General features: G+C 37.5%; 1 protein-coding gene across 4 annotated transcripts in view; it reads left to right on the top strand.

Annotated features, from left to right (window-relative positions):
* The window catches only part of vti1a (vesicle transport through interaction with t-SNAREs 1A), a 141123-nt gene extending 118839 nt beyond the window's left edge, over positions 1-22284 (top strand). For all 4 annotated transcript variants that reach the window (XM_067370215.1, XM_067370217.1, XM_067370214.1 and 1 more), the window contains one exon: positions 20696-22284. In XM_067370215.1, the coding sequence (XP_067226316.1) occupies positions 20696-20789 (94 nt within the window). In that variant the 3' untranslated portion in view covers positions 20790-22284. The remainder of the gene's footprint in view (positions 1-20695) is intronic.
* The last annotated feature ends 1892 nt before the right edge of the window (positions 22285-24176 follow it).

Here is a 24176-nt window from a genome sequence, read left to right as displayed (position 1 = left end):
TGGAAAAAGAGCCATTCTATCACAGAGTGGACTTGCTTAAGCTGAGAAAGAAAAAAAAAAAAGACAGGCAGACAGAGAGCGGGGACCACAAACATTGGCAATGGGTTCATTGCTTTTTTGCGTGAACATCATTGAATATGCTTCTCGTTTACATAAGAAGTACAATCAGTTTCAAGCGCATCCATATTTTTTCACAGATATGGATTTCCTCCTTGACTCTAGTTTGCGGTGCAGTCCCTCGGCAGCACGGGCGCCTCCTGACCTGTAACCTGTCGGGTCACAGGAACTTGAAGACTAGGCGCCTTTGACAGCTCAGCGCGCACGCCGCCCACCTCTCCATCTCCCGCTCAGGAGTTTTATAGCAGAACACCAATCCTCATCAATTAATTCACACAGCTGTCAGTGAGCTTAGAGGACTCTCTCAACCCCTCCTGTGTTTTCTTCTGTCTCTCTCTCTCTACCTCTTTTCCTCTTTCGTGGCATAGATTTTCTGGAGTTTTCCTCAGCCTGACCCTTGGAGGCTGCAGGGCCTGATTAGTCAGATTTAGTGCTGAGTCTATTGATCGGAGCCTCCAGGGCAATAACCAAATGGAGCCGGTGCAACAAGTCAATAGCACTGTTATTGCACCAAACCGATGGCCTGCGCTTCAATCAGTACTGCGGGAGGAGAGCGGCAAGTCATCATGAGTGAATTAGTGTCACTCAGAAACCCCTTCTCACCGAGCGCTCCGTCCATCCCCAGGCGCTCTTTCCTCCGTTTCCTCTCCCTCTCTCTCTGCCTCTCACTTTCTCCGGTTGCCTGCTCCAGTCCAGGGACGAGATTCTTCTACACGTTTTGTAAGAGGAAGAGAAGGGTCTGCAATTTTAATGGAATGGCATGGATTATTTAAAGTGACTAAACCCCCTGTTGTAGTGTCAAGTGGAAAGATGTCGGATGACACTGTGGTTTCTGAAGCTCTGCTGCAGGAGCGTGTGAGGAAGATTCTCCGCAGCATGAGCTGGTGTTGAACTGGTGTAGAAATGGACAGTTTATTTGACAGCGGATTGGATTTAAAGATCAGTCATTCTCACCACTAGAATTTTTATTAGTGATGTTTACTAGCAGTATCACTATTTAAGTTATTATGTATTATGAGCTGGGAAGTAGCAATTATGGTGTCAGGTGCGCTTAAATCAGTTGAGTTGGATAAAGATGCGATGTACCTTCAACAAAAAAAGGTTTTATTTGAACTCTTCTACTACAGTCAGTTAGCAATTACCCTCGCACACCTGCGAGGTCACGGGACCGAAACGTTGCAACTATGAAGATATTTTGATACTTTTGTAAGCATTGAAAGTGTGCAGGACTTTCTTTTGTTTTTAACTCTTCTGCTACAAAATAATAATAAAAAAGAATGCGCATCAGATGTGTTTTTGTTTATTTTTGGGGGGTTTTATTCAATTCATGAAGGGCGCTGTAAAGTGAATAGTTAAACATTGTAATTGTACATGCATTTATCTAGTTGTATAGTAAATAAAAAACTAGCAATTTCATACATTTCTACAAATTTAGTATCAACTACAGAAGCTGCATCCATTGGGGCTGCAATGTTTTCTCACGGACAGGCCCTTTAGTATCACTACAAGTGATTTTGAATTTAAACAAACGTCCGATCCTAAGTATTACATTTAAGAACATTACTCACCCCGCACTGGTTTGTGTTTCAAAAATGAATGATACCAATGCAACTTAGTCAGTATTACTAATTTTGCATTCAAATCAACTTTGAAAGATCGCACAGTTAAACGCACATGACAGCCACCACAATATCGTAATTATGAGTGGGAAACTTGGGATTTTCTTTCACTGAACAAACAGGATGGATGCAGCATCTGTAGTTGATGTATAATTTGTTGAAATGTATGAAATTACTATTTTATTTTATTTACCATAAAATTAACATTGCATTACAAATTACAATATAATTGTACAATTGTGATAGTAAATATGACAGTTCAGTTTACAGCACCTTCATAAATTGATTGAACTTATGTGAATTCTTTATTCATCTATTTGTAGAGTTACATTTTATTTTTTTTTTTTCGTATTCACCATTTTTGAAAGCTCCTGACATTGTAATTATGAACTTACCAGAAGATTTCAAAACATCATATTTCCTCCTGGAAAACCCTATAGACTTTAACTAGCTCCTAAAATATTGTACAGACCTGCTGTGGCCAGTTGCATAAACTTAACCACTATGACTGTGTTTCAAAAACTAATTTGACCAACTAGAAATTAGTCAAGAGGTAATCAGTCTTACTTTTCTGTTTCAAATTAGACCAATCTACCTTTTTATGTAGCTGACTTTAAAAAGTTAGGGCTAGTCTTGAAGAAAAAACTTAGATGCCTAACTTTTAAGACTAGTGTAAGCAGTTTATGCAACCACTGGGATAGTACCACCTAGCAACCACCCAAAAGTCCATTGTAACATTCTAATACTCAACCACAACACCATAGCAACACTATGGCACCATTCTCAATTTCTTCAACAAAATGTAAAAATGTATTTTATCTTTAATGTTTCGATCCTTTGCATTCTCCAAATGTCAAACCTCCCTCCATCTGTCTTTTGGGTGTCTTTGGTTTTTTATTTTTATTTATTTATTTATTTATTTATTTATTTATTTATTTTTGGTTGACCTTGCAGCGGCATAAGTCATGGGCTTTGCTTTTCCTTTTAATGTTATTTTTCCCATCTCTCCATTAGTGCAACCTCATCCTCATGCAGCTAAAATCACCCGAGGATAGAAGTGGAACACAACAACAGCTTCAAGGCTGAAGTTTGTGTTTATTTGAGAGAGAAGGTGCTGGAAAGGTCTGCTCTCCACTCTACCTCTCTCTCCCCGTTTTTAACAGCTAGTTCATTAACCACGCTTGTGTCGTCATTCCTGGTGCCTTTGCTTGGAAATCTGGTGTCACATGATTAGTTTTTCTGAGATGCATCTTGGACGCTTGATGCTCCTCTCCGTGACTCCCCTGACATAGCATGGCAAGGACGGCTGAAGCATTGAGCTGATTAAGTGCTGTTTTCTGAGGGCTTTTATCCTCTGGATAAGAATTTGAAAGGCTCCCTCTCAAAAGCATAACCTTCTCTATATCCCCCCAACCTATCCTGATTGTGTCCTTGTCTTTTCAAGTTCCACTCCATCTTTGGCCACACATATGATGGTCTCACCGCTCTGCTCTGAAGACATGCGGTGCCGTTGTTATGTCTTTTACATGGTACAGATTTCCTGTTAGAGTGAATTCACACCACAGGCTTTTGTCAGGTTTCTTATAGAAACTGATGCTCAGTATGAAATCGGTAACAATTTGAGATCAAGGCTGCAGCAGCGAGCAAAAGGGAGGTTTTTTTGTACTTGAGTTTGTATCATAATCTATTTTCTGAAATGTCTAGTTGTAAATTAGATTTTTTTTTTTTTTTTTAGTTTACAGACAGCTCCAAACAATGTTCATAGTTAATGCATAGATTTTTTTTTTTTACAGACTACTAAGTAATAGGCCCACATGTAATTAATTTTGCTGGTTTGTGTGGATGACACTCAATAGTTTCATCAACTCTGCACTCATCTTATTCACATAAAAACAGATTCTATATTTCTTGAAGTGTTTAAATGGACAATGATTAACAAAAACTAATTTCTACTTTATGGACTTAATCTTACAAGTGCATGGATCAGAATTAAGAATTTAGAGGTAAAGATTAAATTCCTTCTTGCCTAATTAAAATGCATAATTTTATATTTACATTTATCACATGAAAATTAAGTTTTATGTTTAATATTTAATATTTATTTATTTTTATATTTTTTATCTAATATTTATTAATAAAAAACTTGATTTATTCTTGAGGTGCAGTCAAAATGTCCCATGGTCTCTTGTCAGTAGTTTAGCAATAAATGAAGCACAGCTCACACAGAAGCTACTATCAAATTAAGCATATTTCTATTTGTCAACATCAGCAAATCTGTGTGACCATCTTGAACATGTTGCAGAATCTGAGTGGGTAAATCTTTCGAAATTCCAGATTGCTTGGATTACTATTGAAATTACTAGATTTCGCCCATAAACCTTGGCAGAAAATCTGAAAACTTCACTGCACATTTATACATTTTTGCAAAGTATGAAATGCATGTACATGATCAGAAAATATAAGCTATATACAGCTGACTCAAAAAGACAGTGACAGTTCTGTCAACTGGCCCAAAACTCTTTTCAGTGGCCCTGGGCTAGAGGGGCATTTTAATTTTTGAGCACTAATTTGTTTTCGTCAGTGCTCACACTTCTCTGCTTGCTGATAAACATCAGGAGTTGCAATCAGCTTCCAATTAGTTTTTAGAAATCAAACAGAACAGTTGAGATGTCATATTAAAAAATTGTGTTGACATATTTAAACGTATATCATTTATCACATTTACACGTTAACTGTGTTAACGACAGCCATAAAATAAATATTTGTTTATTACATCCGTGCTCTGAATGGTTGCTTTGCTGTGGTATGTGTATCACTGGTCTTGTAGAGCAAACATGGGGTGAATGGATGTACTAGAGGGAGTGGAGATTATTACTTTGGCTTCTGGCTAAACTAAACATGTCGGCATGATGTTATGTAAAGTTGCTTGTTATTAAAATGAAAGAGAATGTCTCTGGACTTTTGGGGGAAAAAAACAGTAACCACTTGGAGTTTTGTATGGAATTTGTTCTGAGTAATGCCAAAAAATGTCTGTTTTGGTCCATAAAATGATATTATATTGTGAGGCATTACATTTCTCTTCTAGAAATTTGCTCTATTCGTCTGTCTCTTCATAACTAGATTTTGTTAGTGTAACACAACACTGAGATGTTACAAACTATGGCCTCAGGTCAGACCCGCCCAGCACAGAGTGTCCAGAACTTTAACATTTCTTTCGTTTCCTTTTTCCTCTGCTCTCTGTGAAAGTCACCAGCCAACACAGACCACTGATTTATGAGTTCTAATGAGATTTCAATACTGAACAAACAATAAAAATTTATGAGCATCATAGTTTTGGAGGCCCATGGTTCCATGGCTAGTGTTACACCCTTTCAACAAGCCTGGTAATACAATCCCCAGCTGCTTCCCTCGAGGAATGCAGCCACTTTTTGTGTCGGAAATCTTAGCAGCGCGCCCAAATTGTGTGAAAGTAATTTATCTCGCTTTTATAAATGCCGTTGTATTCACAGTCAACCTGGAGCGCTGCTGAGGGATCGTTTTACACTGCGAGTAAGTCTCAATATCCTGCTCAGCCTGGTAGGTCAGAGCATAGGGAGTTAAAGGTGAATGTCAGGAGTTAAAGACAGTGCTGCTTTACCTGGGCATCTTTACCTTATGATTCTGTAAACTCCCTTACAAAGCTAGTCACTAAATTGTAAGAGTAATGTGCAGTTAGGATGTTAGGATGTCAACGATTGAAAGACTTCAACAGCAGGAAGTAGTGATATGTCTCCAAGTACAGATAAAGTCTATAGCCTGTTGAAACTTTATTTGCTTGTGGTTTGGTCCATTGAACCTCACCCATGGCGTGTCCTGTGCCAAGTTCAGGGAAAGGTTAGGTCCCGACAACCTAAAGAAAAAACCTACCAGTTTTATGCAATGCTTATACAGTATATCTGTCACAGCTTCAAATTCCCTGTTATTTCAAATAGGCACACCTACCTGTGCACCGGTTCTGGGAGAACACTGAGCAAAAAGGATGTGGCAGCGGAGCAAGGGTTTCTGTTTTCTCCGAAGTTTCCTGCATTGGGTGCTGGGAAATCAGGATTAGTAGTGGTACGCTGACTGCTGCCTCGGCACATTTACCCATGACATGGACTCAGACATAATATTTACTGCCTTCTTATTGGCTGCGGTGAAGCATAGGCATGCCCTTCTTGAGAAAGTTCCTGAGATATACACTAATCCGCTACCTCGTTTTGACATCAACACCCTCCTTCTAACCAGAGATAGAGAAAAGAAAAAAAAGGGAAAGGCAAAGATAAGTGAGGAATGATGAAATTGAGAGATTCCAGAGTTTTAGAGAATAAGAAAAAGTGGTGAGATGTAGTTAAAAAAGCCAGAATGAAAGAGCTGAAGAAATTGGAAGAAGAAAGAAATTCTGATCCAAAACCTAGTGAGCTGCCTACCTAGACTTCTTAGGCAGACACTATACAGGCAGCTACATAACAAAGCCTCCGCTTTCGATTTCATTGGAGTTTGACATTAGCAGTGCAGTATATGTATGTGTATGTGTATGTGTATATATATGTGTGTGTGTGTGTGTGTGTGTGTGTGTGTGTGTGTGTGTGTGTGTGTGTGTGTGTGTGTGTGTGTGTGTGTGTGTGTGTGTGTGTGTGTGTACTGTGTATATATACACACTATATTGCCAAAAGTATTGAGACACCCCTACAAATAATTGAATTCAGGTGTTCCAATCTCTTCCATGGCCACAGGTGTATAAAATCAAGCACCTAGGCATGCAGACTGCTTCTACAAACATTCATGAAACAATGGGTCACTCTCAGGAGCTCAGTGAATTCAAGCATGGTACCGTGATAAATCCATTCATGAAATGTCCTCATTACTAAATATTCCCTGGTCAACTGCTAATGGTATTATAACAAAGTGGAAGCAACTGGGAACAACAGCAACTCAGCCACGAAGTGGTAGGCCATATAAAATCACAGAGCGGGGTCAGCACATGTTGAGGCGCACAGTGGGCAGAAGTCGCCAACTTTCTGCAGAGTCATTAGCTACAGACCTCCAAACTTCATGTGGCTTTAGCTCAAGAACAGTGTGTAGAGAGCTTCATCCAAGCCTTACATCACCAAGTGCAAAGCATAGCGTCGGATGCAGTGGTGTAAAGCACACCGCCACTGGACTCTAGAGCAGTGGAGACGTGTTCTCTGGAGTGATGAATCACGCTTCTTTGTCTGGCAATCCGATAGACAAGTCTGGGTTGGGCAGTTGCCAGGAGAACAGTACTTGCCTGACTGCATTGTGTCAAGTGTAAAGTTTGGTGGAGGGGGGATTATGGTGTGGGGTTGTTTTTCAGGGGTTGGGCTTGGCCCCTTAGTTTCAGGGAAAGGAACTCTTAATGCTTCAGCATACCAAGACATTTTGGATAATTTCATTAAACTTGACTTGAACTTGACTGGCCTGTACAGAGTCCTGATCTCAACCTGATAAAACACCTTTGGGATGAATTAGAGTGGAGACTGCAAGCCAGGCCTTCTCGTCCAACATCAGTGCCTGACCTCACAAATGTGCTCCTAGAAGAATGGTCACAAATTCCCATAAACACAATCCTAAACCTTGTGGAAAGCCTTCCCAGAAGAGTTGAGGCTGTTATAGCTGCAAAGGGTGGGCCAACTCCATATTAAACCCTACGAATTAAGAATGGGATGTAATTAAAGTTTATGTGCACGTAAAGGCAGGCGTCCCAAAACTTTTGTCAATATAGTGCATTTTTATATATATATATAATTATTTTTATTATTATTATTATTATTATTTTATATACATACATATATATATATGTTTATTTCATGAGTTTGAAAATGAGGTTTCGGGGTTGTCCAGCTTGAGGTTTCTTTTCTGTTGAAATTCACCTACAATACCTTAAAATACTGGTTACGTTTGCAGCTCCCTAGATTTTGGAACAGAAATAGGGAGAGTGCTACTAAGTTGGCAGAGTGCCAGTTAAAAGAATGATCCCGGGCTACTGGAAAATTAGAGGGAGCAGGGAATCTCACTTGGACACTCCACGACAGCAGGCTACAGCTGCTGGAATCTGTTGCGGGCAAAAGAGGTTCCAGGAAGTAGCGCCAACAAAGTGTTTCTCCATTTCTTTGTCTCAACCTTTTTAAATAGCACCTGATTCTGAACTCGGTTTTACTCCCTCACTCTCCATCCCTCCCTCTTTCCTCCTGTATGGGTCTAAAATCCCAGTCTAGAATTCTAGTCAGTTTGTTAGCTGGGCAATAAAAAATACATGAGTGTGTGGCGTAGAAGTGTTCGTTATGTATGTGTATGTGTGTGTGTAGCTCATAAAGACAGCTTCCCGACACATGGGCTGCTCCAAATGTGCAGGAGCTCGTTTGTCTTTCAGAGTTGGAGTGCTACGAGTTGAACGGGGCCGTGTGATTTGCCAGTCTCAGCCTGTGTGTATGTGTACAATATTCATGCCCGCGTGTTGGTGCTCTCTCTTCAGCAATTCCCTTTATAACCTTTTACACTCGTCTTAGTTTGTTGATCCATGTTAAGAAGCAGGCTTATCCATGAGTGGGTTGCACAGGCGGCTTGTCGTTCCGATGATCGACACGACGACAACGAGAAAGAGAGATATGGAGTGAAATCATTAGGAGGCATTCACAGTCGCAGCTCTGGCAACAACTCAAGATTCATCTGTACTAACCAAAGTTCAGTGATAGTCTACCTGACTCTACACAACGGTGTGCAATAGGACAGTCAGACCTCACTGATTGGAGCTGCTCCTTTCCTGAGTCCAGCTCCAGATGATAAGAGTACTGTAGCAAGCTCCACCACCCCATAATCACACTAATAAAACCCTATTTAACAGCTCTATTATACACTTCAGCCCTGTTAAAGTAGCCATGGTGTGTGTGGGTGTGTATTTGTGTTTCAGAATGCTCTGGAGGGCAAACTACTGTTTTTCTTTTGGGAATTACACAGTGCTGGGGACTTTTTAAGTCAATTACATGCAATTAAATGCAGTTTTTTTCCCCTGGCGTTCTTTTATGCGTGTGTGTGTGTGTGTGTGTGTGTGTGTGTGTGTGTGTGTGTGTGTGTGTGTGTGTGTGTGTGTGTGTGTGTGTGTGTGTGTGTGTGTGTGTGTGTGTGTGTGTGTGTGTGTGTGTCTGTGTGTCTGTGTGTCTGTGTGTGTGTGTGTGTGTGTGTGTGTGTGTGTGTGTGTGTGTGTGTGTGTGTGTGTGTGTGTGTGTGTGTGTGTCTGTGTGTCTGTGTGTCTGTGTGTGTGTGAGTGTGTGTTTAATTAAGCCTCAAAAATCTTGTAAAGTCCCTCCTGTTCGTGCTCTTCCCATGTACTGAACATGATGTTTTTAAATAGGTTTTTAATACCCAAATGCAGATGTTTAGAGATATATACATACACACACACACTCAAATATAATATATATAACTTAACTTTTACACTATTTGCTAATATATATATATATATATATATATATATATATATATATATATATATATATATATATATATATATATATATATATATATATATTAGTTATAATAATTAATAATAATAATTATTATTATTATTATTGGAAAACACTGCATAAAATTTACAATATTTTTTATGTAAAATGAATAAGAAAATAAGAACATAAATAATATAATATAAAATTTATATAAGTCTGAATAATAATAATAATAATAATTATTATTATTATTATTGAAAATAAATTATTGGAAAACAGGGCATTCTAAAATTGACCAGATGGTGAGTACAGTTATTGGCCAGTGTCTCAATGTTAAAATGGCAACATTTTGGCTAATTAGTTGGTTTGACCAATATATTGGTCACCAGAACATAACTGTACCTTTGACATAAATCTCAAAATCACCCTTCAGTCCAGTTCTTACTGACAGCTGCTAGTTCCATCACAGTTGATAATGCTGACTCTCTACGTCACTCTGAAAGTGACTACAAAGAACTCTATTGCCTGTTTTTATTACATCTAAAGCTCTGAGCTATTGACAGGTAAGGTGGTTTAAAGGCTGCTTTGACATGTACTGTACTGTAAGGCAGCTGAGAAGCCCTGCTAAAACATTTATCTTTGTTAGAGTGTGATCACACACTCCAACACAGGATCAGTTCCACAGGCCTCCCTCACCGTACCAACACACGTAGAGCATCTTGTCCATCAGTCAGACCATTAGTGAACACATTGATCCTGCTGACTCTCCTCCCACTTTCACTTCTTTTGTTTCTATCTTGCTCCAGTGCAGTACAATACATGGTGTAGTTAAAAAAAGAAAATGCAGACCACTCACAAAGTCAGTTTGGCTTCAAAAGAAAATGTATGTCACAAGTTAATGTCACAAATTTCTGTTTTAATTGTTTCAGAATCCTAAAACATGCTGTTTATCAAGAGGTTTAAATGGCAAAAATTTAGGTTTTAGACTGTGTTTGTTTTCAGTGTGTTGTTATGAGAGTTTGCTTGGGGATGTTTGTGTATTGTGAAAGGGTGTGTGTGTTTACGAGTGTGTGTATGTGTGTGTGGTGCTTTGGTGGTGGTGTTCGAATGGGGTAAACTTCCGTCACCCACCTCCCCCCGCACACCCAGGCGTAGAGGTGTACTACTGCCCTCATTAGGGCTACTAATAAGGGGAACTGAGAGTGTACGAGAAAGAAAAAAAATAGTGGGAAAGAAGGGGAAAAAGGTTTTAAATTTTAATAACGCGGGTACGATTTTGTAAATCTTTCCTGACAGAAAACTCCTCATTATTTTCATCTGTCTCTGTCTCCTGTACCTCCTCCACTGATAAATGGGCTTTTCGTAGCTTGAACTCGCTCTCCTTCTCTCCCTTTCTCTTTCTCTCTCTCTCACTCACACACACACACACACACACACACACACACACACACACACACACACACACACACACACACACACACACACACACACACACACACACACACACACACACACACACAATGTCATTCATTGTTTGGCGTTGTGCTTTTGAGGTTAGACTTATGTTTTTAACCCAATTGACTCAGTTTAATTTTGTCTGCTGGTTTTGGAAGGAGTTATTTTGGCAGTGTCTTCTTACATATAGTGCTCGGCTTGTGTGCTTCACACTGAGAAAGTCACACTGTGCTTAAGACAGAGGTTCTCATCTGAAGGGGCTTTTTTGAAGGGGGGCTTGAGGGTTCCAGACACCCCCATACAAACAAAAACATAATTAGGTGGTTTGATCAGCTTTTATAAAATTCAAATAAGGGAAAAATCTGTTGATTATTGCTGACATAACATGATTTTTTTCTTTTATCCAACATTTTAGTGATTCTAAAATGGGAAAAACTTTTAATTTACAGAATTTTTTTTTATATATATAGTTAATGAGACAGACACTGGATCCTTGTTATACATGTAAAGTTATAAATATACACTACTGTTGAAAATTTTTCTTTTGAATGTTCTGTTCATCAAAGAATCCTGAAAAAATGTATCATGGTTTCCACAAAAATATTAAGCAGTGCAACTGTTTTCACCATTAAAAATAATACAAAATATTTTTTGAGCACCAAATCAGAATATTAGAATGATTTCTGAAGGATCATGTGACACACTATTTTTAGTCATAGTCTTTTGACTAAAATGCCATTTAGTGTTAGTCATATTTTAGTCATCAGAAATTGTTTTCATTTTAGTCTAGTTTTAGTCGACTATAATCTAAAATGTTTAATTAAATTGTTATGCATTAAGTAAGCATTTATCTAACAATACACAGAACCAATACACTGATTTACATCTGATAATCTCCAAACTGTTTATGTTCACTTAAGACAACCAACTGTACTTTACTTACCATAACGGATGTTTGTGACCGTTCAAGTGCAAAAAGACACGAAAGAGAGCTCAATTCAGTGCTTTTCAGGGATTGACACACTTATCATTGAGGTACCATTATAGTTTTTGTTTAAAGGTGCCCTAGAACTTTTTTTAAAAAGATGTAATATAAGTCTAAGATGTTCCCTGAATGTGTCTGTGAAGTTTCAGCTCGAAATACCCCATAGATTTTTTTTAATTCATTTTTTTAACTGCCTATTTTGGGGCATCATTATAAATGAGCCGATTCAGGGCTACTGGCCCTTTAATTCTCGTGCTCCGCGCCCACGGAGCTCGCACTTGCCTTGAACAGTGCATAAACAAAGTTTACACAGCTAATATAACACTCAAATGGATCTTTACAAAGTGTTCGTCATGCAAACTGCATGCATGCGTCAGATTATGTGAGTATTGTATACTGTTATATTGTTTACATTTGATTCTGAATGAATTTGAGGCTGTGCTCCGTGGCTAACGGCTAATGCTACACTGTTGGAGAGATTTATAAAGAATGAAGTTGTGTTTATGAATTATACAGTCTGCAAGTGTTTAATAATGAAAATAGCGACGGCTCTTGTCTCCGTGAATACAGTAAGAAACGATGGTAACTTTAACCACATTTAACAGTACATTAGCAACATGCTAACAAAACATTTAGAAAGACAATTTACAAATATCACTAAAAATATCATGATATCATGGATCATGTCAGTTATTATTGCTCCACCGTTTTTCGCTATTGTCCTTGCTTTCTTACCTAGTCTGTTGATTCAGCTGTGCACAGATCCAGACGATCTGCCCTTGTGTAATGCCTTTCATAATGTTGGGAACATGGGCTGGCATATGCAAATATTGGGGGCGTACACCCCGACTGTTACGCAACAGTCGGTATTATGTTGAGATTCGCCTGTTCTTCAGAGGTCTTTTAAACAAATGAGATTTATATAAGAAGGAGGAAACAATGGAGTTTGAGACTCACTGTATGTCATTTCCATGTACTGAACTCTTGTTATTTGACTATGCCAAGATAAATTCAATTTTTAATTCAAGGGCACCTTTAAAATTTTGATTAGATTTGGTTTTTAGTTTTTCTGCTTTCATTGTAATTTTAGTTAAAAGTTTTTGCATGTTTGTCTTTTAGTTTTTGCTTTTAAATGTCTGTATAGTTTTTATTTCTGTTTTAGTTATTTTACGTGAGGTTAAGCTAAAGCTTAGAAACTAGATGAAATAAAACATGTTTACATTTTTTTATATATTTATTTTTTAAGTTAACACTTTCAAGTAATTTCAAGTAAAAAATAATTATAAACCATCTCGAAATGTCTGCACTGTAGTAGCAGGCTGCTCATTTAAGTTCAGATGAGGGATAATAAAATATGCATTCTTACACCATCTAAAACATATTACCATATAAACATTGTATAGCAAATATTGTCATAATTCATCAACATTAGCTCATAAGCAATCACTTGGCATAAATGTGCGCTATTCATTAATTGTGAAACAGTAAAATGTGCTGCTGGCCGAGTCTGTAGAGCGCGCAACAGCGCCACGTTTTCCTGCGGTTAGCGCGTTACACTTCAAATGTGCGCATCTTCCGCACAGGACAGCAGTCCTGACTGGATATCTTCCCAAATCGTCCCTCTCTATCATTTTTGTTTTTTGTTATCATTTCGTCTCATTTTCGTCCGTGAAAAAATGTTGTTGTTATGTTATGATGAAAATGATTTGTCAATGAAATTAACACTGCACTGAAGACTGGAGTAATGCTGAAAATTCTGCTTTAGCGTGACATAAAATAAAAAAATATATATTTAAAAGGGAAATTGTAGTAATGTTTCACAATATTACAGTTTTTACTGTATTTCTGAAGAAAATGCAGCCTTGGTGAGCATAAGAGACTTCTTTCAAAAACATGAGCCCCAACATTTAAATGGTATGTACTTTAAATTATGATTCTTAAATTACTGTAGTTAAAGTGTTTACCTTTTTTAGGTTATATTATGTGGAAGTAGTAGTTAGTTTGTGAATAGGTTTGGCTGAAGCTCATCACTGCGTTGAGGTCAGTTTAATCAAGTCAATGAAATGAAACCAAATGTGATCTACCAGAGTTTCAGTTTGACTTGGTTCATTAAAAAACATAAATTCATTTATTCCAGCATGGGAATTGAACTGCGTAGAGTATTATCTCTAGCCCAACTAGACATGATGAATTTCTATTGGTACATGAGATCATGCTAACAATTTAACAAGTGTGAGTTCTTGAACTGTTTAATATTTAATAGTCAAGCAGGGTTTTGTGTGTCAGTGAAGTTTTAATGTTATGATTTTTAGTTTATATGCTACATTGATGCAAACTTTATTTATTTGATTTTACATGTGCATTTTTGAACCCCTGATTCTTTTCTGACCTAATCTATATAGACAGAGACAGAAAAAGTGAACGTGTAAAAGAAGGTTTACCCTGAGCTATGAGCTGTGACAACATGAACAGGTCTCCTCCAGCCCTCTGTCATGTGTTTGACAGAGAGGATGGATGCGGTTTGATGGGTCCTGCTCTGTTCTGTCCAGACATGGTTCAGCATGGGATAGAACCTCCATCAGACAGGCAACAGATACAACCTTTCTTCTTCTCTCTGTCTCTGTCCTTTTCTTATATTAATGTGATTCAACCCAGCTGAGACTGGAGGAACCATAGATTACCCACAGAAGTATCCAGTAGCCCTTTATCTGTTGAAGTTTCCAATCTGGGCTGCATTTCTCAAAAGCATTGTAAGCCTAAGTTGATCGTAGAGACCATTGGTGGCAATTGTTCTATAATCAACTTAGGCTTACAATGCTTTTAGGAAACGCAGCCCTAGTCCATTTCCACCAAATCAAATATATGAGCAATATCACACGAGTAGCCGTATCAGGCCGAGTGCCGTAGGTAATCACAGCGTGCTGATATACAGCCATATCACACGGCTACTCGTGTGATATTGCGTTTATACAACAGTTCGACGGCACGAGTGTGTAAACAAATAAAAACAACAACGGATTGTCTTTAAAACTTTCTTTCGTGCAGCACTACTTCCTTCCGCCACGGATTCAAATCTCAAGTTGACAGTTGGACCAAGCCTCCGTTACTAATTCTAAAACGTCACTTTAGAACTAGTAACGAATGAATGTTCAGTCGCTTCATTGAAACTCACTTTTTCATTGAAACATGTTTTATGTATTTGAAGAGTGGAGAAGAGTCTTCGTCTGATTTTTCCCATCTAGTTGTAGCAAATATGCTATATAAAGGATGTAAGGTAACATTAATTATCACATTTAACACAGCACAATTCGACTTGCTCTGGAACAAATAATAGATTAATAAGACCAAAGATTGCCCGTTTTATGTACTCAAATTGAATTATGTCTCATGTTTAACCACTATAAGTGCCAGAGGTAAATTCCCGAAGCACTGGCCAAGATGAAACAGTTCTCGGCGCGTACATGGCCCCTGAACGGCCGCTGACGGCCTGGAGCTCACATCTCCGAAAACGTCAAAACAAATTGTAAAATAGGTGCTATTATTAAATATGAATGACATATTTCAGGTCTAAACAACTACATTCTCGTCTAAAAAACTATTAAAACTACAGTTCGTGGTACAACAAGTAGTATTCGCACAAATTACGGTGGATTTGATCAGCTGCCATGACGGTCACTTCAAGCGGAGTGATACAAACGGTGAAAAGGCAGTAGGAGTGCTGTTATCAATGAAATATCGCAAGGCTATCAGCCAATCAGATTCGAGAACCAGACAGAACTGTTGTATAAATATATATATATATATATATATATATATATATATATATATATATATATATATATATATATATATATATATATATATATATATATATATATATATATATATATATATATATATATATATATATATATATATATATATATATATATATATATGTATATGTATATATATATATATATATATATATATATATATATATATATATATATATATATATATATATATATATTAATACATATATATACACACACACACACACACACTGCTATTCAAATTCTCTTGAATGCTCACCAAGGCTATTATTACAATTTAAAAAAAAAAGCTGAATTATCAGCAGCCATTACTTCAGACTTCAGTGTCACATGATCCTTCAGAAATCATTTCATTTCTTATTATTATCATTGTTGAAAACAGTTGTGCTTTATAATATTGAATAAAGTTCAAAATATCAGCATTTATTTGAAGTAGAAATCTATAGAGTCAGCTTCTATATAGTGTCTGTCTACATTTTTTATTTTATATATATATATATGTATTGTATTCATTATACTGTATATTTAAGTAACTTGTCGCTGTTATATCAAAGCCAGCTCATGGTTACACTCAATTAAATTTCTTTGTCAAAAATGTGTTTTCAAAACTTGTAAACAAAGACAGTAATGTGGCATGTTTGTTTGTAACAGTCAGTTGCATCATCATTTGGCTCTTAAGTATGCAGACTGGCTCTGAGAGAGGTGGAAAGGGATACAAATAGTGTTTTGGTTCTTCTGTTCTTTGAGATCCATTCGTGGTTATTTTTAGTTGAAGTTGAAAGGGACTGCCACAGGGGAAGATTTTAAAGTTTACAGACAAAAGTTCCCCTCCATCAGTGAGTATTTGAGCTCTCGTTCATGACAGGATGAATTACTTCCCCAAACATGTTCCTCAAATTACAACGGATCTCGGTGAATAGATTCATGCACTTTCCAGGGTCGTCTTCAGAGTTTTTAGGTCTGGTGTTGTTGAAGTGAAGGAAGCGTGGCTGCTCTCTGTGATGACTGGGCCACTCACTCACTCGCTCTCCCTCTGTGTCTGGATGTGGGGCTGCCCGGGGCCTCTCCGCCCACCCTCAAGGGCCTGTCAGAGCAGCCTTACCAAAGGCAGATTAATCTACATTACTGCTAACAGCTCAGCCTGGCCCCTGAACCACTCACTCCAATTCATTCAAACACACACACACCCCCCCCTATATTTAATCTCTTGCACTTCAGTCAAAAATCTACAGCTGAGCTTTTGGTCAGAAAATTAAGGTTAGTAGAAGTTGATTTATGAGTTCAGTCCATGAATTTTCAAGAGGTTGTGCGTTAAAATACCAAGAGTAAGTCACAATCCTGCCTAAAAGCGTTTTACCAGGCCAGAGCAGCTTCATTTGGCTTATTGCTTTTATAAATTTATAAATTTGGTAACCATATGTCAAACTAATAATTAGAACAAACTGTTATTCTGTAGACTATTTTATGGTTTCCAATAACAATTGTTTTTTTTTTTGTTTTTTTTTTTTAACAATGAGTAGTGAGATTACAAGGCATACTGTAGGCAGTCAACTACATTACCAATCAGAAGTTTGGAGTCTGGAAGGTTTTTTAATGTTTTTGGCTTTCAAGGCTTCGTTTGTTTGATCACAATTACTTTTTATATTTTAATATATTTTACATTGTATTTACATGGTGTATGTTACAATTAATTCCTGTGATGGCAAAGCTGAATTTTCAGCAGTCATTACTCCACTCTTCAGTCTCACATGATCCTTTAGAAATCATTCTAATATGCTGATTTGGTGCTCAAGAAACATTTCTTTGCTGAAAGAAAGCATTATTTTCTTTTTAAAACTTTTGAACAGTAGTGTACTTTATCTTAATATTGACTAACAGGAAGTGTAATATACGTAAGGGTCACATGATCTTGATCATAAACTGCCTCCAGTAGTACTGAGCACAGAATCAGCTCTACCATCCTGTAACACACGTTCTTTATACAGACCCAAAAATTCCCATTCGACCCTCTCCCACAGCTGTTTCCTGTCCCTTTGGGCACCAGCACATCTCTGAACATCATGACCATTCTGTCCTCTTTCTTGGAGTTTGTGTGTGTGTGTGTGTGTGTGTGTGTGTGTGTGTGTGTGTGTGTGTGTGTGTGTGTGTGTGTGTGTGTGTGTGTGTGTGTGTGTGTGTGTGTGTGTGTGTGTGTGTGTGTGTGTGTGTGTGTGTGTGTGTGTGTGTGTGCGTTTTTGTGACATATCAGGACACAAATTTGTATAATGACATGGTATGACATAGGTATTACAAGGATAGGGTGACTTATGAGTACATTACCCCATGTTCCCATTTTTCAAAAGGCTTATAAATCATACAGAATGAGTTGTTTTTGAGAAAGTAAAAATGTGCACAGTTTTCTGTGATTGAAAGGTTTAGGTGTAGTATGATAGAATATACGAATGTTACTTAACGAATGTTACTTAAAGAGACATGTGGGAGATCTGGCCTTGCTAAATAAGCTCTGATTAATGTCCTCCGTCAAGCATACACTCCCAATTATGAATTATGCCAGCCAGCCCAGCATCCAATCAGAGCTCACCTTTCATCAATGCGGTGAAAAAGCCTCTGATGGTTTATCTTCTCGCAGTGTAGACATACAAATACTAGTCAGTTTTGTGCAGCAGCGTTGAGGTGTGTATTGTAATGCTATTTTGCTTTCTTTACTGTACATCTCTGTATCTGTGAGAGGTGTGTGTGTGTTTGGATGGGGAAGTGTGCTGCTCGGCTGAAGTGGTGATGAATGGGTGTGTGTGAGTTATTCATCTCCTGCTTATAGGAGTGGACAGTGGTCCTGCTGTCTCCACATGTCAGCACATGGGATAATTCTGTCATTTATCAGGAATGACACAGGAGACAAAAACTCTCCCCGAGAGATCATCTCAGGGTCTCACCCCTACAACTCCCACTTTCACCCTCACTGTACTCATCCACACACCCACTTTGTGCCACTTTGCCACTTTTCAAACAGTTTGTTTGGCTCTTTTTCTTAGTTCTGAGCAGACGGATTGAATCACTTATTCTGCATTTTCTGTTTTGGGGAAAAATTCTGCTATTTGATTATGATATGATATGATATGATATGATATGATATGATATGATATGATATGATATGATATGATATGATATGATATGATATGATATGATATGTGGTAAAGTGTGTAAAATGAAGCTGAGATTATTACTCGTTTACTCTCTATTAAAACATTTCTATTCATTAAGGAATCCTGTTTTGAAACAGGAACAATGAATCGAGTTTTGCATAAAAATATTAAGCAGTACAACTGTTTCTAACATTGATAATGATAAGAAATGTTTCTTGAGCAGCAAATCATCATAGTCATATTATTCTGAAGGATCATGTGACACTGAAGACTGGAGTAATGACTGCTGAAAATTCAGCAGGAGTAATTAAATTTTAAAGTGTAGCATAATAGAAATATTTATGTATATTGTAATAATATTTTACTGATATTTGTTAATAAAAATGTAATAATATTTCACAATGTTACTGGTTTTACTATACTATTTTAGGGGTGTAAATCGGAAGATTCATCACGATATATGATATGATATCGATTCTCATTGACAGCGATATGATATTTGCTGATACCTTAAACAATTCTGTGATACAATTGCGATTCAATTCGATTCAGGCATATATTGATCAATATTATGATATTATGTGCCTATTTTACACAACCAGTTACATTTTTATTAACTCACAAATGCAACAAAATATGTAGGATGAATATTTCTCTAAAAATTGCAAATACTCCAATTGGGACATCCACATAACAAAAAAAAAAAACCCATTAAGTTGTTTAGATAATAAAGAAAAATAAATAATGGAAAAAATTCACACATGAGATCAGTAATCTGATGACAACTTGTGACATGACAACAGTCAAAAAAGTCTTTCAGGCTTTTGTGATTACATTAAATTACAAACAATAGCACAAATAAATACAATAGAACAAAGACACAAATGATATAATCGGTGCTTTTCAGATTTTTCAGGTAGATCTAGCAGAAGTTGTCAGGCACAGAAATTAAAAAAGGTAATCAAATGTATAATAACACTGCATAGTCTTCACTGTGTAAATTAAAAATAGATTTATAATATAAAAGTTATTTAGTCAAGAGCAGTGATAGATTTTCTCTTTGTCTTTTGTTATTTACTTGAGTTGCTGTCACTTTAAGAGTGAATGCAAGGATCCAATATACTGATACACATGCATTTTCTTTCTCAACTGTTTACTTTCACTTAAGACATAACCAACTGTGTTTTCTAGGATAGATATGTATTATTCAAGTGCAAATGAGAGAAAGAGAACACTCTCTGTGTGAACGCTATGGATGTGTGCTCACAGATAACTTCTCGCACAGCGCTCAAGTATTGAAATATTTTCTCTTTTGCATCTTTTTGTACTTGAATGCTTAAATTGTCAAGGCTTAAAACAGGTGCAAATGATAAAGTTTTGTGACGATTCAGCACTGTGTGTGTGTAATGTGCATATCTCCTCAATTTAAGATCTGAGGAAGAAAGAATTGTGCAAAATTAAATTTTCAATATTTTCTAATGCAGTTAATTTAATTGAATAAAAACTGATATGTTCCTGATGTTGTGAATTATAATTGAAATAAATTGGCCATAATATGTTAATAATAAGTAAATATGCAACCGATGTGTAGAACTTTGTGAATTAATCTGTGGAGTCCTGCAGGAACAGATTGCCTTTTTGGTTTGGTCATGTGATAACAAGAAACTGAGTTTTATGTAGAATTACATCAGTAAATATGTGAAATTTATTAGCCGGAGGAACGCCACAAGCCACACTTTTTACCTTTTGGAGAAAAATAAATGCTCTAAGCATCTCTGCATAGAGATGGAGAGGGAAAAGGCAAACTTGTCACACTGTGTGACATGTTTTGCACGATAGTGTGTGTTATTTTATTTTTTTAAAGGCAGATATGACTGAAGTGAAATCTGTTTATCGAGTTCAGTCAGAAAAATAAATTCATTTTTGATGCAAGGCATGTACTCGATCACATGCATGTTATTTTGTGTGAAGATGTTAAATCGTATTTTGTACTATTTGTCTCTATTAATGTCCTTAACATGAAATCTCTTTCTCTTGTCCTCTCTTTCTCTCCATCTCTCCCTCTCCTCACCCACAGGATCATTCAGAATCGTGTCCTGGTCTTCATCCTGGGCGCCATCATCCTCCTCACCATCGTCTTGGCCATCTATTTCAATTTGCGAGGGCACTGATCTCCACTGACTGGCCCTATGCGTGAATGTGTGAGTGTGTACGAGCGTGTGTGTAAGATTAATAGTGACAAAAGTGTTGGGCTGAAGTAATTAGGACAAATTGTTCACATGAATCATTCCTGGTGGGCAGTGACAGGGGGCCTCTCTTCGCTGCTCTTGAGCGGAGCGGGACCGTGCCTACCCTCTCTCCCCTTATATTTATGCTGCGTCCATTACTTTTAAAACTCACCGACCCATAGAGAAACCCAGCACGGACGTGTGGACATGAGGACCATGATGAGAACATCAGATGGATGAAGAACAGGAAGGCGAACATCAACATATGTCATAACCTGCTGTTTAATGTTTAGTTTTGGGGGGTTTTGTAGGCGGGAAAAGGGCATGAGAGCCTAAAGGTACTAGAAAATTCTGTCCATCAGGTATATATATATATATATATGTGTGTGTGTGTGTGTGTGTTCGGTGTGTGTATGTGAGCCATACACAAGGCAAGGCCCCCAGTGCAGTACCATTTAGCACACGGTGCAGAATCACACACTACACACAGCCCAAAGGTCACACGCCCGTCTCTCAGTCCCCCTTCATCCAGGATTAGTAGCTTCTCACGCTGTTCCTCTAAGGTCAGCAAAGACCTCGCATGTGTTTAGTTAAACCAGCAGGACTGCTTTGAACAAGAAAATATCCATGTCCACTCTTACCTTTACTAATCAAATCTGACAGCATGATAGTAACTGTAGTCAGTCGTACTAATAAGAAATGTATTTCCTGTATTTATTTGTCATTTCAGATGAATTGTACTGTATTTTTCGCTGTATCTTTCTTTCAATTTATCTGGAATTTGTTTTAGCCATTAGTGTTTGACATTAAAATCACATCATTTGTCTCTACTGTGCAATATTGTTGCAAATGTGCTTCATTATTCCTGTAGGGGGACCAACTAGCAAGCATCAGTATGGAAATATGCAAAATTTGGCAGTCTGCTCCAGGCTTTCACCTGCTGTTTGGGTATTAGTGTAGAAGAAAGAAGGTAAAGATGACTATGTGCTAATAGTTCATTTCAGTTAGTTTGTCATTTATGTGAGGATTCCTTTGTGTACTATTATATATTTATCTGTGTATCACCATACACTCCGGCTCAGTTCCAAAACCCTGTGAGTTGCCTTGATATCTAATGCCTACGTAGGCAGCAGTCGTCCAAAGCAGCATCAATAGCTGAAATTAAACCTCATAAATGATTTGGAACCCTTTACATAGTCAGCAACTTTGAATGTCAAATAATCGATTATTTATAATCAACATTATTTTGTTTACCATCAGTTTATTTAACAAAAGAGTTTGCTGTTATCGTGTTGCTATGCTAATAACAATGTGTTAAGCATAAAAAAAAATTATGTTAGCGAGTCGAATGTAATTATATCTATTATTAAATATACAGTATTTATAAATACAACATTTTGCTTTGCCATCTATGATCAATTATTTTAAAAGAGAGTTAGCTGTTAGCTTTTTTCTAAGCTAATGACAATGTGTTAAAGGTGCTAAAGAGGATGTTTTGTTTTATACATTTTTGCAATATTACTTGAAACTGTCTTCACTAACTGATAAAAGACTATTTACTAGGTGCACTGAAAGGAATAATATTAATATACATCATCTGTGCATGAGGTAGGGCCTTAAAAACATCAGCCAATCGCGATGACCGCGTAAACGATTGGCCCTCTGGCTTGTCAATCACTGCCATGACATTCCTTCGGCTGCGCGCTCCAGTAACTTTCCACACTCCACAGGCGCCGCATGCAATGTTTTTGTCAGGAGACAGGAGTAACAACTGCAGATTATGAGTTACCTGCGGTGAGTCCGACATAATGAATTCACTAACACGATACAGCGAATGCCGGTGGTAAACACTCGTGTTCCAATACTCGTGCACGAGTTTTGGGAGGCGTTCCCTCGAAATGAGCTGTGAAGGAGGGGGGTTCTTACGCATGCGCTCATTTCAAAAACTCACTAACAGTCTTTGGTTTCTCAGTTGACGAAAAGATCCTCTTTAGCACCTTTAAACAAAAAAGTAATATTGGTGAGTCAATGATATTATAATAACATTTAATTTGGTTTGCGGTTTTTGGTCGATTACTATGTCACTATGAACTCAAATTTGACAATTGTTGTTTTTTTATAGAATATTGCAGTATTATAAATGATTTTTCCATGGGCATAATTATTGCACTCATAATCTTTAATCAAAATAACTTCCCCTCCCAATTGCAGCAACATCACTGATGACCTGTCACTCACATGAGATCACAGCAATAGCAAACCACAACGATCCAGTCAATTCTTGATGAACAAAATCATGTCCCGTCCTACATTTTTTTCTTCTTCAAGAAGCTGTTTCACTCGCATATACATCACAATAGGGAAGAAAAGTCTTGCCGACTTTAAAGTCCCTGTGAACCAGAAGTTGCAAACGACTTTTCTCTAGTGTTTGTGTTGTGACGTATTTCCAGTTGAAATGGAATATTGAATAGAGGGCAGGGTTTTACCTTAGTGCTCCTCCTCTCCATCTCTCGCACATAGCAGACTAACGGATGGAGGGGGGTGGTTTACGTGTTTTCAACCAGTCAGAGAAGGAACGCCATTCCAGACCAGAAGTAACTAAAGATTACCACGACAAACACATTTTTTCGCTGTATTACCTTGCACGGATTAATTGTTCAACACAAGACTAGTAATATGCACTAACAAAGTAAGTAGTGTCAATTTCATGACGACTTTAAAGAGTTACCATGTTGCTAAGCTAATTGCGTAAGTCAAATAATCGAATTTAGTGAATCAATCGAAATAATCGAATCAACTTTTCATTCTGTGAAAAGTACAAAGCTTGCTTATAGCTAATGACAATGCAAAGCATAACGACAAATAATTGATGTTTGTGAAGTGATTATGTTCATAATCAACATTTCACTTCTTTTCCCATCTTGGACTACATCCGTTTTTGGTATTGAATAAGTTTATATAATTATGATTCTGCAATTTTCTTTTTTTCCACCAGGGATATATGTGATGCTGCTTTAAAATTTGGCCAAAGAAGATGTCTTAAAAGGCAGGATATTATTAGGCCTTCACATGGGGAGCACGGCTGTGATGCTGCCTACGTAGGTGACTCGCTAGGTTTTGGAACTAGGTTTTAACACACGTCACAGCTCTTCCCATCACCTCACGCTCAAAAGCCCTGCCACACGTGACGCATGCGCGCGCACCTCGGCCAATCGAGGTGCCTGACGGACAGACAGATGGACCGTCAGACAGACAGGCAGACAGCATTTGATATTCTGTTTCAGGCCGGGTGGATTGTCTTATTTTGGAAGCAGCCTGGTGGGGGGTTTT

The sequence above is a fragment of the Chanodichthys erythropterus genome, chromosome 19 (genome assembly GCF_024489055.1).
Source record: "Chanodichthys erythropterus isolate Z2021 chromosome 19, ASM2448905v1, whole genome shotgun sequence".
Lineage (NCBI taxonomy): Eukaryota > Metazoa > Chordata > Actinopteri > Cypriniformes > Xenocyprididae > Chanodichthys > Chanodichthys erythropterus.
The sequence above is the reverse complement of the archived record's forward strand: the minus strand, read 5'-3'. Positions and strand labels throughout refer to the sequence as shown.